The 16,099-nt window shown below is 44.0% G+C and overlaps 1 protein-coding gene across 1 annotated transcript in view; it reads left to right on the forward strand.

Moving 5' to 3' along the window:
• The window catches only part of CNGA3 (cyclic nucleotide gated channel subunit alpha 3), a 110,909-nt gene that overhangs the window by 53,241 nt on the left and 41,569 nt on the right, over window positions 1-16,099 (forward strand). The window contains exon 2 of the mRNA XM_063953328.1: window positions 3,770-3,923. Coding sequence (XP_063809398.1) covers window positions 3,811-3,923 — 113 coding nt within the window. The 5' untranslated portion in view covers window positions 3,770-3,810. The remainder of the gene's footprint in view (window positions 1-3,769; window positions 3,924-16,099) is intronic.

Here is a 16,099-nt window from a genome sequence, read left to right on the forward strand (position 1 = left end):
ATAAAGCATGGGTCGTGAGTCCATTTCTAATGTTTCTCAAATGTTCACTAACACGGACTTTAAGGGGTCTAGAGGTCCGACCAATGTACCATAGACCACACTTACACTCAATGGCATAAATAACATTGGAAGTGTTACAGGTAACAAAATCTCCTATTTTGCACTCATGGCCATTGATGAATATTTCAGTCATCTTACTGTTTGTATTTGGTATCCCACGACATCCCAAACACAAACCGCACCGAAAAAATCCCTTTGATTTTATCGTGCACATTGCCTTCTTCAGAGGCTGAGCACTTTTTACAAGACTGTTTTTTAAATTAGGCGCCTTTTTAAAAATACACTTTGGTTTAGGCGGGATCTCTCCTCCAATAATGGGGTCCTTTTTTAGTATCCCCCAATGTTTCCTTAGTGATTTCTCTATATTCCTATACTGACTAGTAAAGGATGTGACAAATGCCCAGTCGTACTTCGTTCCCCCCTTCTCCTTTTCTCTTGGTACAAGTAATTGATCCCTATCAATGAGGGCTACCTTACTTTTCACATTATCAATCTTCTCTTTCGGGTAACCAGATGCTGCAAATCTGGCTGCCATATCCTCTGCTTGTGTTTCATATGTCTGTAACTCTGTGCAGTTGCGCTTTAAACGTCGGAACTGGCCTTCTGGAATTGAGCCCAGCCAGTCCGGATGATGGCAACTCGTTGCTCCTATGTACATACCGGAATCCGTAGGTTTCTTAAAATTCATGGTTTGTATTTTCCCGTTCTCTATAAACACAGTGATATCTAGGAAATTAATCCTAGTCCCACTTTTCTCAAATGTGAAAAAGATATTTAAAATGTTAGTATTAAGATATGCAAAAAAATTGATCTAAAAGCTCCTCTCCCCCTCTCCAAATAAAAAAGACATCGTCTATATATCTTTTCCAGGTCACCAGGTTCGCCCCAAAGGGACAGTGGTTCCAGATGTTATCCTCCTCCCACTGCCCCATAAACAGGTTGGCATAACTTGGGGCGAACCTGGTGCCCATAGCTGGTGCCCATAGCTGGTGCCCATAGCTGGGTCTTTATGGACCTTGGGTAAAATATATTTTACCCAAGGTCCATAAAGACCCAGTGAGACCTCCGGGCCGCCCTATTGTATCAGGAATAGGTTCAATTACCTCTAACCTCTCAGAGTTTATGGATTTTTATCTACAACCCTTGGTTTTTAAAAATAGATCACATTTGAAGGATACGAAAGATTTTTTAAATGTGATTGCAGGAACACAATGGGAAGAGGGACTTCTGTTAGTTACGGCTGACATGAGGTCCCTCTACACAATTATAGAACACCAAGCAGGTATTAAATCCCTGATAACAGCTCTAGGAAAAAGTGAACTGGATAAAGGATTACAGGATTTTATTCGGAAGGGTGGTTTATTCATTTTAGAGAATAATTATTTCTTTTTTAATAACTTGTTTTATCTGCAAGACATCGGGACAGCTATGGGCACCAGGTTCGCCCCAAGTTATGCCAACCTGTTTATGGGGCAGTGGGAGGAGGAGAACATCTGGAACCACTGTCCCTTTGGGGCGAACCTGGTGACCTGGAAAAGATATATAGACGATGTCTTTTTTATTTGGAGAGGGGGAGAGGAGCTTTTAGATCAATTTTTTGCATATCTTAATACTAACATTTTAAATATCTTTTTCACATTTGAGAAAAGTGGGACTAGGATTAATTTCCTAGATATCACTGTGTTTATAGAGAACGGGAAAATACAAACCATGAATTTTAAGAAACCTACGGATTCCGGTATGTACATAGGAGCAACGAGTTGCCATCATCCGGACTGGCTGGGCTCAATTCCAGAAGGCCAGTTCCGATGTTTAAAGCGCAACTGCACAGAGTTACAGACATATGAAACACAAGCAGAGGATATGGCAGCCAGATTTGCAGCATCTGGTTACCCGAAAGAGAAGATTGATAATGTGAAAAGTAAGGTAGCCCTCATTGATAGGGATCAATTACTTGTACCAAGAGAAAAGGAGAAGGGGGGAACGAAGTACGACTGGGCATTTGTCACATCCTTTACTAGTCAGTATAGGAATATAGAGAAATCACTAAGGAAACATTGGGGGATACTAAAAAAGGACCCCATTATTGGAGGAGAGATCCCGCCTAAACCAAAGTGTATTTTTAAAAAGGCGCCTAATTTAAAAACCAGTCTTGTAAAAAGTGCTCAGCCTCTGAAGAAGGCAATGTGCACGATAAAATCAAAGGGATTTTTTCGGTGCGGTTTGTGTTTGGGATGTCGTGGGATACCAAATACAAACAGTAAGATGACTGAAATATTCATCAATGGCCATGAGTGCAAAATAGGAGATTTTGTTACCTGTAACACTTCCAATGTTATTTATGCCATTGAGTGTAAGTGTGGTCTATGGTACATTGGTCGGACCTCTAGACCCCTTAAAGTCCGTGTTAGTGAACATTTGAGAAACATTAGAAATGGACTCACGACCCATGCTTTATCTGAGCATTTCAGATTACAACATCAGAGTAATACCTCCGGCATCAAACAATTTTGTGGTTTTAAACATGTTAAAGGGCACTGGAGACGAAAAGATGTTGCGTCCCAGTTGGCCAAGGCCGAAATGAAAGCCATCTACGATCTAGGCACTTTAAAACCGGGGGGTCTAAACCAGGACTTTGAGGTTAAGTGGTTTTTATAGACAGATTTTTCAGGTTTTAGATTCGGGGTTTGTCTATATATTTTTATATATTTTTATCTTTTATTTTTTACATATATACCTTTATATACTGGTGGTCTGGATTATTATAGTATTTAATGTATTAACTGTACTGTATGACTTGAATATACATTGAACTTGTGTATATTATAAGAGGATGTCTTAATTTTATAGACCAATCAATGTCCGGCATGAAACTATACTGACGGGTATAGAGACTTTCATCACCATGACAACCGGGACGCTGTTTGGCCGTTGTATGAGAGCGGGATGACGTACACCGCTACAAGACGTATTTCCGGATTAGGAGCAACGGGTTGCTATGGTAACAGAGACGCGGCCGGACGCAGGGATTGTATCGAGGGACGGGTAACCAGGGCAACGGGGGAAGTGACGCACAGGTCCAGCAGAGGACCACGGAACTTTAGGTGATTAATGTATAGGGTCCAGCTGGACCTGTTGGACTATGATTGGTGCCCTGTTTAGTTAAATATCAGGAGTTGTAAAGAGAGCTACATTGCACATTTTGCACCTTGAAAAAGACCCCAGCCCGGGGTGGAAACGCGTTGGTGAGATCCAGGGAGGTGACCACGGGTTTGCAGTGGAGTGGAGACACGGTTACAATATCATCTGACCGACTACTGGGGGAAATCCGGAATCCCTGCAGTTATATCTCTATGCCTATTTAGAACTGTTTAACCACAGTTCTGGAACATCTGGTAATTACCCACTGCACCTGTTAATACTCCAGGATTTGTGCTGCCATTTATTTGTTTTATTGTTGTGTGATAATAAAAGGTGTTATGCTATATACATCTTTTTTCTTCCATATGATTTACTATGAGGACGAATAGATAAGGAATACGCCAGATTTTGGACGCCTAAACACAAGCGCTGGTTAAGTTATATTCTCCATTTTTTCGTATATTCTATTTCTAAGTAGGTCATTAATGTACAGCACTGTATTGTTTAACACCTACATATGCAGTTCTAATGATAAATATACAATATTTGTTTATGTATGTTTGTATAGCCATTTCCTGCACTGTGGAGACTATTTGCCTGTGATTCAAGATGGCTACTGTAGTGAACACACAGACTTCGTACCCAGTGTTGCACAGACTGTCAGTCAGAACTATTGATGAAGATATAGAAAGAATTGAAAGAACTGAAAATGGAGCCAGCAGGTATGGTCATGTCATATTTTATGTAACATACACAATGTAGATTTGGGGTGTCTGGAATACATCATCTAAACCAGTAATATACTTTATAATATGAGTAAAAGCTATTGCCATTTCCACTTTATGCACATACACTTACTCCTATTTTTGGGTAGGGTAATATACTTATGTACTTTTCCAGGTCTTCTCATACCATACATACTTGCCTACTCTCCCCAAATTCTGGGAGACTCCCAAATCTCTGGTAGCTCTCCTGAAAGCCTGGAAAAGTGGGCAAGTCTCCTGAAGGCTCGTTATTGCTGCCCGCTGCTTCCCACTTCCCATGTAAATGGGCAGTCTGGGCAGCTTGATGACTTGATTCATGCAAAATTGCATCATCGTAGCACCGCTTCACAAAGCCAGGAGTTGCAAATGTATATAGCAGGGTGCAGAGGCACGATGATGTGATCTTTTGTGCTCTATGGGGAATCTCTATTGTACATACATATGTACAATACATAGACTGTAAATTTGTATGTGAAAGACCGAATTGGAATCCCCTGACTCCTTCTTAGTGAGCGGTAATAATGTTGTGTTTGCCTCTGTATATTTTTTATTATTATTATTATTATTATTATTATTATACATTGTGACATAGTGTTTAGCTTCATTTGTTGTAGCATTGCTTGTTATATGTATAAAAAAATCTACAACTGTACTTAACATTTAGAGGGGAAGTATCTTGCCTGGCCGAATTCGCACGATACCCGACGCACTTTATAGCGAACAGGGGTGTAAAACAGCCTGGTAAAGAGTACAAATAGGCCTGACATTGCCAGCATTTAAAAACCGTGGCAACGTCAATTTGCCGCCCTTAGCCGGCAACTGAATTTCCCTCATAATTTATGGTAACATTATGGGGGAGATGTACTAAGCCTGAAAAGTAATACATTTCACAGTGATAAACTGCCAGCCAATCAGCTCCTAACTACCATGTCACTGGCTGTGTTTGAAAAATGACAGTTAGGAGCCGATTGGCTGGTACTTTATCACCGTGATATTTATCACTTTTCAAGGCTTAGTACATCTGGCCCCATGTATTCCATAAATGGGCTATTGAATCAAGGGTACCCTTGTCTATATATTGCTCAGGGCCCAATATAATTATAATATACCATTATGAATAGAAAAGGCAGCACTCACTAGATAAGTGGTACTCAACTCCACGCAACATGTCATGTTTTCAGAATTTCTTTCTGTGGAAGCAGGTGGGATAATTACTGACCCAGCAAATACATGAACTTAAGTACGCCTAATTAAAAATATCTACAAAATATGAGCTGTAAGGGGGTACTGAGGACTGCTGTTGAGAACCCCTGGTCTATATAAATATTTTCCTTTAGAGAGCAACTTCAATGAACCCCTGGAAACTAGTTCACTGGAGTCAGACACTTTCCCAACATTTCAGCCCTAACCATGGATTTTTCTCATTATTCACAAATTCTCCCAGCATAGTGGAAAAAAGTTATAAAATTAGCTAACTTACATTGATATATATGCGTTGATACATGCCACTATATACATCTGCCCCATGGTCCTATAAAAGGTTTGTACGCTTTAGTACAACACTGCACCAACAGACATACTTTTCTTTTGGTGCTTCCCCCAGCTAAATGTGCCTCAGTTATATGAAGTGGCACTTGCTCCATGATCTATGCTTGCTCTCACCTTCCCTCTTTTACGGCTCTCTAAACATAAGAGGGGTATTCAATTAGCTGCAGGGTTTTGCCATGAAGGCTCAATCCAATCAGCAGGGATTGGCCTGCACGTGAATCCTTGAAATCAGAAAATCAGACTAAACCTCGCAGTTAAAGTCTGCACACAAAAAAACCCGGCAAAATCGGGTTCACGTCCTGGAAAAAAAACACATTAATTTTGCAGTTGAAGCAGAATCAGTGGGTTTTCGCACCTGAATACCGATTTTTAGGTGTAGGAAAATCCTATTTAATTGAATTGCATTTCCCAGCACCAAAGCTATATTTACTGCCAATTCTCCTGCAAGTGGAATTTGCATCTGAAACTGCATTTGGATGTATGCATTTTTTTTTGTGAATGTGAATGCCCCCTTGTTGTCCAGGAGTGATTGCTTAATTTATGCAGTCCAAGACATTTGAGCACTACACCTCCTGTATCTTGCACTGCAGTAACTGACAGTGACTGATATCACTCTGTGCTTCCTGATCAAAATCAGGTTGCAGGCCAGACTGTGAGGTGAGGATAGGGGTGTAGTACGGCTGACCGACGGGGAGGGGCGAGTGTGCTCCCACGAGTGGAAATAGTCCCTGTTGGTCGGCGTGCCGACCATCGGGATAGTGAGGGGTCGGGATGCTGGAGGAGGTCATGTTACTGTCGATCTCCTGACCACCGGTCACATGAATACCACTTGAGGATAGTCCTGCCTGAGAAGACATTACTACTTATCGTTATGGGAGAAGTGGCCCTGATCTCACCTCATTGCTTGGTGATGTCAGTGGTTCCTGCTGAACTGAAACATTAAAATATTGTCAAATTTAACAAAAGGTTAGGTAATTAGCACAATAATATTGATTAACTGTATAAAACTTTTCTGTTTAATTCAGAGGATAGAATGTAGCTTCAGCGTGTCGTATGTGAAAGGGGATATGTTCGGCATGCCAGCGGTTGTGATGCTGGCAGTTGAATTCCCGGCGCCAGAATCCCAACATGCGGCCAAAATGCCGGCGGCAGAACTCCGACATGAGTCGAAATGCCGACGCCGGAATCCCGACCACTGGCATTCTGAATGTAAGTATATAGGTAATTTTAGGTGTCGGCTGCGGGGTGGGGTTTAGGTTTAGGTGCCACAGAGGAGGTTTAGAGTTAGGCTGTGGGGAAAGGGAGGGTTAGACTTTGGGGAGGGGGTGTTTAGGTTTTGGCACCCCGGGGAGTGTTAGGGTTATCCTGCTTGGGAGGGAGGGTTAGATTTAGGCTGCGAGGATGGGGAGTTAGGTTAGGCACCACCGGGGAGGGTTAGGGTTAGGCTGCAGGAGGGGAGTCTTAGGGTTATGCTGCTAGGGGGGAGGGTTAGGGGGGTTGGTGGGGAAGGTAAGTATACTTACCTCATCTCTATCGGGATGCCGCTGTCAGTCATATGACCGCCAGTAAAGTACTACATGAAAGTGACAAAAGTATATTTTCTTACCCCAAATATTCTATTCTATTTTCAAACTCCAAATACTGTATAGTGACGCAGAAGATATCACAATGTGGTATATAGGGCAAATACAGCTGTATAACACTGTGCTATATGTTGTCACTATAAATATCATAAGAATTTCAATTCTGGCCACAACCTAGTTCCAACCCCACACAAGCGATATGTACTGAGCAATATTTATTGATTATATTAATATTATAATAATATAATATTAATATTATTAATATAATTAATATGAATAATAATATTGTTATAATAGCATCTAGGCTAGAATGGCAGTTTGGGGACTGCCAGGCACTGTGCATCAGGTGACAAAATATCTGCAGTTATTAACATAACACTGATAAGGTGTGATTGCAAATCATTTTATACAGACTCCCACATACCAGCATATGACCCATAATCAAACTGAGGTACCCCTACCATGTTCAGCAGAAGCTGTGAGAGAAGAAACTTCTGCTGGCTTATATAGCGGTGTTATAGTTAGCATTACTGCCTCACAACAGAGTCCTTGGGGTCAATTCTAACAGCCCTAACTGTGTGGAGTTTGTATATTCTCCCCGTACATGCGTGTATTTCCTCCGGGTACTCCAGGTTCCTCCCACACTCCAAAAATATACTGGTAGGTAAATTGGCTCCCAAAAGAAAAATTAACTCTAGTGTGTATTAGAGATGAGCGGGTTCGGTTTCTCTGAATCCGAACCCGCACGAACTTCATGTTTTTTTTCACGGGTCCGAGCGACTCGGATCTTCCCGCCTTGCTCGGTTAACCCGAGCGCGCCCGAACGTCATCATGACGCTGTCGGATTCTCGCGAGGCTCGGATTCTATCGCGAGACTCGGATTCTATATAAGGAGCCGCGCGTCGCCGCCATTTTCACACGTGCATTGAGATTGATAGGGAGAGGACGTGGCTGGCGTCCTCTCCATTTAGATTAGAAGAGAGAGAGATTGACCTGATTTACTGGAGATTAGGAGTACTGTAGAACTGTGTAGAGACTGAGTGCAGAGTTTACTAGTGACTGACCACAGTGACCACCAGACAGTGCAGTTTTATTTAATATATCCGTTCTCTGCCTGAAAAAAACGATACACAGTGACTCAGTCACACACATACCATATCTGTGTGCACTGCTCAGCCCAGTGTGCTGCATCATCTATGTATATATCTGACTGTGCTCAGCTCACACATCTTATAATTGTGGGGGAGACTGGGGAGCACTGCAGTGCCAGTTATAGGTTATAGCAGGAGCCAGGAGTACATATTATTATTAAAATTAAACAGTGCACACTTTTGCTGCAGGAGTGCCACTGCCAGTGTGACTGACCAGTGACCTGACCACACTGACCACCAGTATAGTTAGTAGTATAGTATACTATATTGTGATTGCCTGAAAAAGTTAAACACTCGTCGTGTGACTTCACTTGTGTGGTGTTTTTTTTTTTATTCTATAAAAAACTCATTCTGCTGACAGACAGTGTCCAGCAGGTCCGTCATTATATAATATATACCTGTCCGGCTGCAGTAGTGATATATATATATTTTTTATATCATTATTTATCATCCAGTCGCAGCAGACACAGTACGGTAGTTCACGGCTGTAGCTACCTCTGTGTCGGCACTCGGCAGTCCGTCCATAATTGTATACCACCTACCCGTGGTTTTTTTTTCTTTCTTCTTTATACATACATACTACTACTACATCTCTTTATCAACCAGTCTATATTAGCAGCAGACACAGTACAGTACGGTAGTCCACGGCTGTAGCTACCTCTGTGTCGGCACTGGGCAGTCCGTCCATAATTGTATACCACCTACCCGTGGTTTTTTTTTTCTTTCTTCTTTATACATACATACTACTACTACTACATCTCTTTATCAACCAGTCTATATTAGCAGCAGACACAGTACAGTACGGTAGTCCACGGCTGTAGCTACCTCTGTGTCGGCACTGGGCAGTCCGTCCATAATTGTATACCACCTACCCGTGGTTTTTTTTTCTTTCTTCTTTATACATACATACTACTACTACATCTCTTTATCAACCAGTCTATATTAGCAGCAGACACAGTACAGTACGGTAGTCCACGGCTGTAGCTACCTCTGTGTCGGCACTCGGCAGTCCGTCCATAATTGTATACCACCTACCCGTGGTTTTTTTTTTCTTTCTTCTTTATACATACATACTACTACTACTACATCTCTTTATCAACCAGTCTATATTAGCAGCAGACACAGTACAGTACGGTAGTCCACGGCTGTAGCTACCTCTGTGTCGGCACTGGGCAGTCCGTCCATAATTGTATACCACCTACCCGTGGTTTTTTTTTCTTTCTTCTTTATACATACATACTACTACTACATCTCTTTATCAACCAGTCTATATTAGCAGCAGACACAGTACAGTATGGTAGTCCACGGCTGTAGCTACCTCTGTGTCGGCACTGGGCAGTCCGTCCATAATTGTATACCACCTACCCGTGTTTTTTTTTTCTTTCTTCTTTATACATACATACTACTACTACTACATCTCTTTATCAACCAGTCTATATTAGCAGCAGACACAGTACAGTACGGTAGTCCACGGCTGTAGCTACCTCTGTGTCGGCACTGGGCAGTCCGTCCATAATTGTATACCACCTACCCGTGGTTTTTTCTTCTTTCTTCTTTATACATACATACTACTACTACTACATCTCTTTATCAACCAGTCTATATTAGCAGCAGACACAGTACAGTACGGTAGTCCACGGCTGTAGCTACCTCTGTGTCGGCACTGGGCAGTCCGTCCATAATTGTATACCACCTACCCGTGGTTTTTTTTCCTTTCTTCTTTATACATACATACTACTACTACTACATCTCTTTATCAACCAGTCTATATTAGCAGCAGACACAGTACAGTACGGTAGTCCACGGCTGTAGCTACCTCTGTGTCGGCACTGGGCAGTCCGTCCATAATTGTATACCACCTACCCGTGGTTTTTTTTTCTTTCTTCTTTATACATACATACTACTACTACTACATCTCTTTATCAACCAGTCTATATTAGCAGCAGACACAGTACAGTACGGTAGTCCACGGCTGTACCTACCTCTGTGTCGGCACTGGGCAGTCCGTCCATAATTGTATACCACCTCCCCGTGGTTTTTTTTTCTTTCTTCTTTATACATACATACTACTACTACATCTCTTTATCAACCAGTCTATATTAGCAGCAGACACAGTACAGTACGGTAGTCCACGGCTGTAGCTACCTCTGTGTCGGCACTCAGCAGTCCATCCATAATTGTATACTAGTATCCATCCATCTCCATTGTTTACCTGAGGTGCCTTTTAGTTGTGCCTATTAAAATATGGAGAACAAAAATGTTGAGGTTCCAAAATTAGGGAAAGATCAAGATCCACTTCCACCTCGTGCTGAAGCTGCTGCCACTAGTCATGGCCGAGACGATGAAATGCCAGCAACGTTGTCTGCCAAGGCCGATGCCCAATGTCATAGTACAGAGCATGTCAAATCCAAAACACCAAATATCAGTAAAAAAAGGACTCCAAAACCTAAAATAAAATTGTCGGAGGAGAAGCGTAAACTTGCCAATATGCCATTTACCACACGGAGTGGCAAGGAACGGCTGAGGCCCTGGCCTATGTTCATGGCTAGTGGTTCAGCTTCACATGAGGATGGAGGCACTCAGCCTCTCGCTAGAAAAATGAAAAGACTCAAGCTGGCAAAAGCAGTAGCACCGCAAAGAACTGTGCGTTCTTCGAAATCCCAAATCCACAAGGAGAGTCCAATTGTGTCGGTTGCGATGCCTGACCTTCCCAACACTGGACGTGAAGAGCATGCGCCTTCCACCATTTGCACGCCCCCTGCAAGTGCTGGAAGGAGCACCCGCAGTCCAGTTCCTGATAGTCAGATTGAAGATGTCAGTGTTGAAGTACACCAGGATGAGGAGGATATGGGTGTTGCTGGCGCTGGGGAGGAAATTGACCAGGAGGATTCTGATGGTGAGGTGGTTTGTTTAAGTCAGGCACCCGGGGAGACACCTGTTGTCCGTGGGAGGAATAGGGCCGTTGACATGCCTGGTGAAAATACCAAAAAAATCAGCTCTTCGGTGTGGAAGTATTTCACCAGAAATGCGGACAACAGGTGTCAAGCCGTGTGTTCCCTTTGTCAAGCTGTAATAAGTAGGGGTAAGGACGTTAACCACCTCGGAACATCCTCCCTTATACGTCACCTGCAGCGCATTCATAATAAGTCAGTGACAAGTTCAAAAACTTGGGCCGACAGCGGAAGCAGTCCACTGACCAGTAAATCCCTTCCTCTTGTAACCAAGCTCACGCAAACCACCCCACCAACTCCCTCAGTGTCAATTTCCTCCTTCCCCAGGAATGCCAATAGTCCTGCAGGCCATGTCACTGGCAATTCTGACGAGTCCTCTCCTGCCTGGGATTCCTCCGATGCATCCTTGCGTGTAACGCCTACTGCTGCTGGCGCTGCTGTTGTTGCTGCTGGGAGTCGATGGTCATCCCAGAGGGGAAGTCGTAAGCCCACTTGTACTACTTCCAGTAAGCAATTGACTGTCCAACAGTCCTTTGCGAGGAAGATGAAATATCACAGCAGTCATCCTGTTGCAAAGCGGATAACTGAGTCCTTGACAACTATGTTGGTGTTAGACGTGCGTCCGGTATCCGCCGTTAGTTCACAGGGAACTAGACAATTTATTGAGGCAGTGTGCCCCCGTTACCAAATACCATCTAGGTTCCACTTCTGTAGGCAGGCGATACCGAGAATGTACACGGACGTCAGAAAAAGACTCACCAGTGTCCTAAAAAATGCAGTTGTACCCAATGTCCACTTAACCACGGACATGTGGACAAGTGGAGCAGGGCAGGGTCAGGACTATATGACTGTGACAGCCCACTGGGTAGATGTATGGACTCCCGCTGCAAGAACAGCAGCGGCGGCACCAGTAGCAGCATCTCGCAAACGCCAACTCTTTCCTAGGCAGGCTACGCTTTGTATCACCGCTTTCCAGAATACGCACACAGCTGAAAACCTCTTACGGCAACTGAGGAAGATCATCGCAGAATGGCTTACCCCAATTGGACTCTCCTGTGGATTTGTGGCATCGGACAACGCCAGCAATATTGTGTGTGCATTAAATATGGGCAAATTCCAGCACGTCCCATGTTTTGCACATACCTTGAATTTGGTGGTGCAGAATTTTTAAAAAAACGACAGGGGCGTGCAAGAGATGCTGTCGGTGGCCAGAAGAATTGCGGGACACTTTCGGCGTACAGGCACCACGTACAGAAGACTGGAGCACCACCAAAAACTACTGAACCTGCCCTGCCATCATCTGAAGCAAGAAGTGGTAACGAGGTGGAATTCAACCCTCTATATGCTTCAGAGGTTGGAGGAGCAGCAAAAGGCCATTCAAGCCTATACAATTGAGCACGATATAGGAGGTGGAATGCACCTGTCTCAAGTGCAGTGGAGAATGATTTCAACGTTGTGCAAGGTTCTGATGCCCTTTGAACTTGCCACACGTGAAGTCAGTTCAGACACTGCCAGCCTGAGTCAGGTCATTCCCCTCATCAGGCTTTTGCAGAAGAAGCTGGAGACATTGAAGGAGGAGCTAACACGGAGCGATTCCGCTAGGCATGTGGGACTTGTGGATGGAGCCCTTAATTCGCTTAACAAGGATTCACGGGTGGTCAATCTGTTGAAATCAGAGCACTACATTTTGGCCACCGTGCTCGATCCTAGATTTAAAACCTACCTTGGATCTCTCTTTCCGGCAGACACAAGTCTGCTGGGGTTGAAAGACCTGCTGGTGAGAAAATTGTCAAGTCAAGCGGAACGCGACCTGTCAACATCTCCTCCTTCACATTCTCCCGCAACTGGGGGTGCGAGGAAAAGGCTCAGAATTCCGAGCCCACCCGCTGGCGGTGATGCAGGGCAGTCTGGAGCGACTGCTGATGCTGACATCTGGTCCGGACTGAAGGACCTGACAACGATTACGGACATGTCGTCTACTGTCACTGCATATGATTCTCTCAACATTGAAAGAATGGTGGAGGATTATATGAGTGACCGCATCCAAGTAGGCACGTCACACAGTCCGTACTTATACTGGCAGGAAAAAGAGGCAATTTGGAGGCCCTTGCACAAACTGGCTTTATTCTACCTAAGTTGCCCTCCCACAAGTGTGTACTCCGAAAGAGTGTTTAGTGCCGCCGCTCACCTTGTCAGCAATCGGCGTACGAGGTTACATCCAGAAAATGTGGAGAAGATGATGTTCATTAAAATGAATTATAATCAATTCCTCCGCGGAGACATTGACCAGCAGCAATTGCCTCCACAAAGTACACAGGGAGCTGAGATGGTGGATTCCAGTGGGGACGAATTGATAATCTGTGAGGAGGGGGATGTACACGGTGATATATCGGAGGATGATGATGAGGTGGACATCTTGCCTCTGTAGAGCCAGTTTGTGCAAGGAGAGATTAATTGCTTCTTTTTTGGGGGGGGTCCAAACCAACCCGTCATATCAGTCACAGTCGTGTGGCAGACCCTGTCACTGAAATGATGGGTTGGTTAAAGTGTGCATGTCCTGTTTTGTTTATACAACATAAGGGTGGGTGGGAGGGCCCAAGGACAATTCCATCTTGCACCTCTTTTTTCTTTTATTTTTCTTTGCGTCATGTGCTGTTTGGGGAGGGTTTTTTGGAAGGGACATCCTGCGTGACACTGCAGTGCCACTCCTAAATGGGCCCGGTGTTTGTGTCGGCCACTAGGGTCGCTTATCTTACTCACACAGTCAGCTACCTCATTGCGCCTCTTTTTTTCTTTGCGTCATGTGCTGTTTGGGGAGGGTTTTTTGGAAGGGACATCCTGCGTGACACTGCAGTGCCACTCCTAAATGGGCCCGGTGTTTGTGTCGGCCACTAGGGTCGCTAATCTTACTCACACAGCTACCTCATTGCGCCTCTTTTTTTCTTTGCGTCATGTGCTGTTTGGGGAGGGTTTTTTGGAAGGGACATCCTGCGTGACACTGCAGTGCCACTCCTAAATGGGCCCGGTGTTTGTGTCGGCCACTAGGGTCGCTTATCTTACTCACACAGTCAGCTACCTCATTGCGCCTCTTTTTTTCTTTGCGTCATGTGCTGTTTGGGGAGTGTTTTTTGGAAGGGCCATCCTGCGTGACACTAGATGGGCCCGGTGTTTGTGTCGGCCACTAGGGTCGCTAATCTTACTCACACAGCTACCTCATTGCGCCTCTTTTTTTCTTTGCGTCATGTGCTGTTTGGGGAGGGTTTTTTGGAAGGGACATCCTGCGTGACACTGCAGTGCCACTCCTAAATGGGCCCGGTGTTTGTGTCGGCCACTAGGGTCGCTAATCTTACTCACACAGCTACCTCATTGCGCCTCTTTTTTTCTTTGCGTCATGTGCTGTTTGGGGAGGGTTTTTTGGAAGGGACATCCTGCGTGACACTGCAGTGCCACTCCTAGATGGGCCAGGTGTTTGTGTCGGCCACTAGGGTCGCTTAGCTTAGTCATCCAGCGACCTCGGTGCAAATTTTAGGACTAAAAATAATATTGTGAGGTTTGAGGTATTCAGAATAGACTGAAAATGAGTGGAAATTATGGTTTTTGAGGTTAATAATAATATGGGATCAAAATGACCCCCAAATTCTATGATTTAAGCTGTTTTTTAGGGTTTTTTGAAAAAAACACCCGAATCCAAAACACACCCGAATCCGACAAAAAAAATTCGGTGAGGTTTTGCCAAAACGCGGTCGAACCCAAAACACGGCCGCGGAACCGAACCCAAAACCAAAACACAAAACCCGAAAAATTTCAGGCGCTCATCTCTAGTGTGTATGTTTATGTACATGTGGTAAGTAATATAGACTGTAAGCTCCACTGGGGCAGGGACTGATGTGAATGGCTGATTAATCTCTGTAAAGCGCTGTAGAATATGTGTGTGCTATATAAATAACTGGTACTACATAACTAAATATACATACACACATACATACATACATACATACATACATACATACATACATACATATAGCATAAGCACAGTCAGTACGTTACATGCCTGGATAAAGGTAAAACGCTTTCTCCACAGCATATTAGATAAGGTCTACACCATAAGCTTGCTGAATGCTGGAGACAAAGTGTTTCTGATTTCATTAAAGCTGGCAATGTGTGAAAACTCATTTATTTTCTAATCAGACAAAGAGAGGATGCTAGTAATCACTGCACTGTAAGCTAATAGGGTCTAACCGTATTCCCTGCTTATTCCTATAAACTGTCACCTGGCACCCAGCCCCTGGCTGTTTCCTTCTACATAACACTGCCACCTACAGCCCCTTCCATATTACACTGTTTAGTCACAGAAACAAGCACTTTTATGTATATTTCCAGTAATGAAATAGTGACAAGGTTGTTGTAAAAGTCAGATTGTACAAATATCAAGTAACTGAAGGATGTCAGATAAACATGGGCCCTCATTCCGAGTTGATCGGTCGCAAGGCGAATTTAGCAGAGTTACACACGCTAAGCCGCCGCCTACTGGGAGTGAATCTTAGCTTCTTAAAATTGCGAACGATGTATTCGCAATATTGCGATTACAAACTACTTAGCAGTTTCAGAGTAGCTTCAGACTTACTCTGCCTGTGCGATCAGTTCAGTGCTTGTCGTTCCTGGTTGACGTCACAAACACACCCAGCGTTCGCCCAGGCACTCCCACCGTTTCTCCGGCCACTCCTGCGTTTTTTCCGGAAACGGTAGCGTTTTCATCCACACGCCCCTAAAACGCCGTGTTTCCGCCCAGTAACACCCATTTCCTGTCAATCACATTACGATCGCCGGAGCGATGAAAAAGCCGTGAGTAAAATTACTTTCTACATAGCAAAGTTACTTGGCGCAGTCGCAGTGCGAACATT

This window comes from Pseudophryne corroboree, chromosome 2 (assembly GCF_028390025.1).
Source record: "Pseudophryne corroboree isolate aPseCor3 chromosome 2, aPseCor3.hap2, whole genome shotgun sequence".
Lineage (NCBI taxonomy): Eukaryota > Metazoa > Chordata > Amphibia > Anura > Myobatrachidae > Pseudophryne > Pseudophryne corroboree.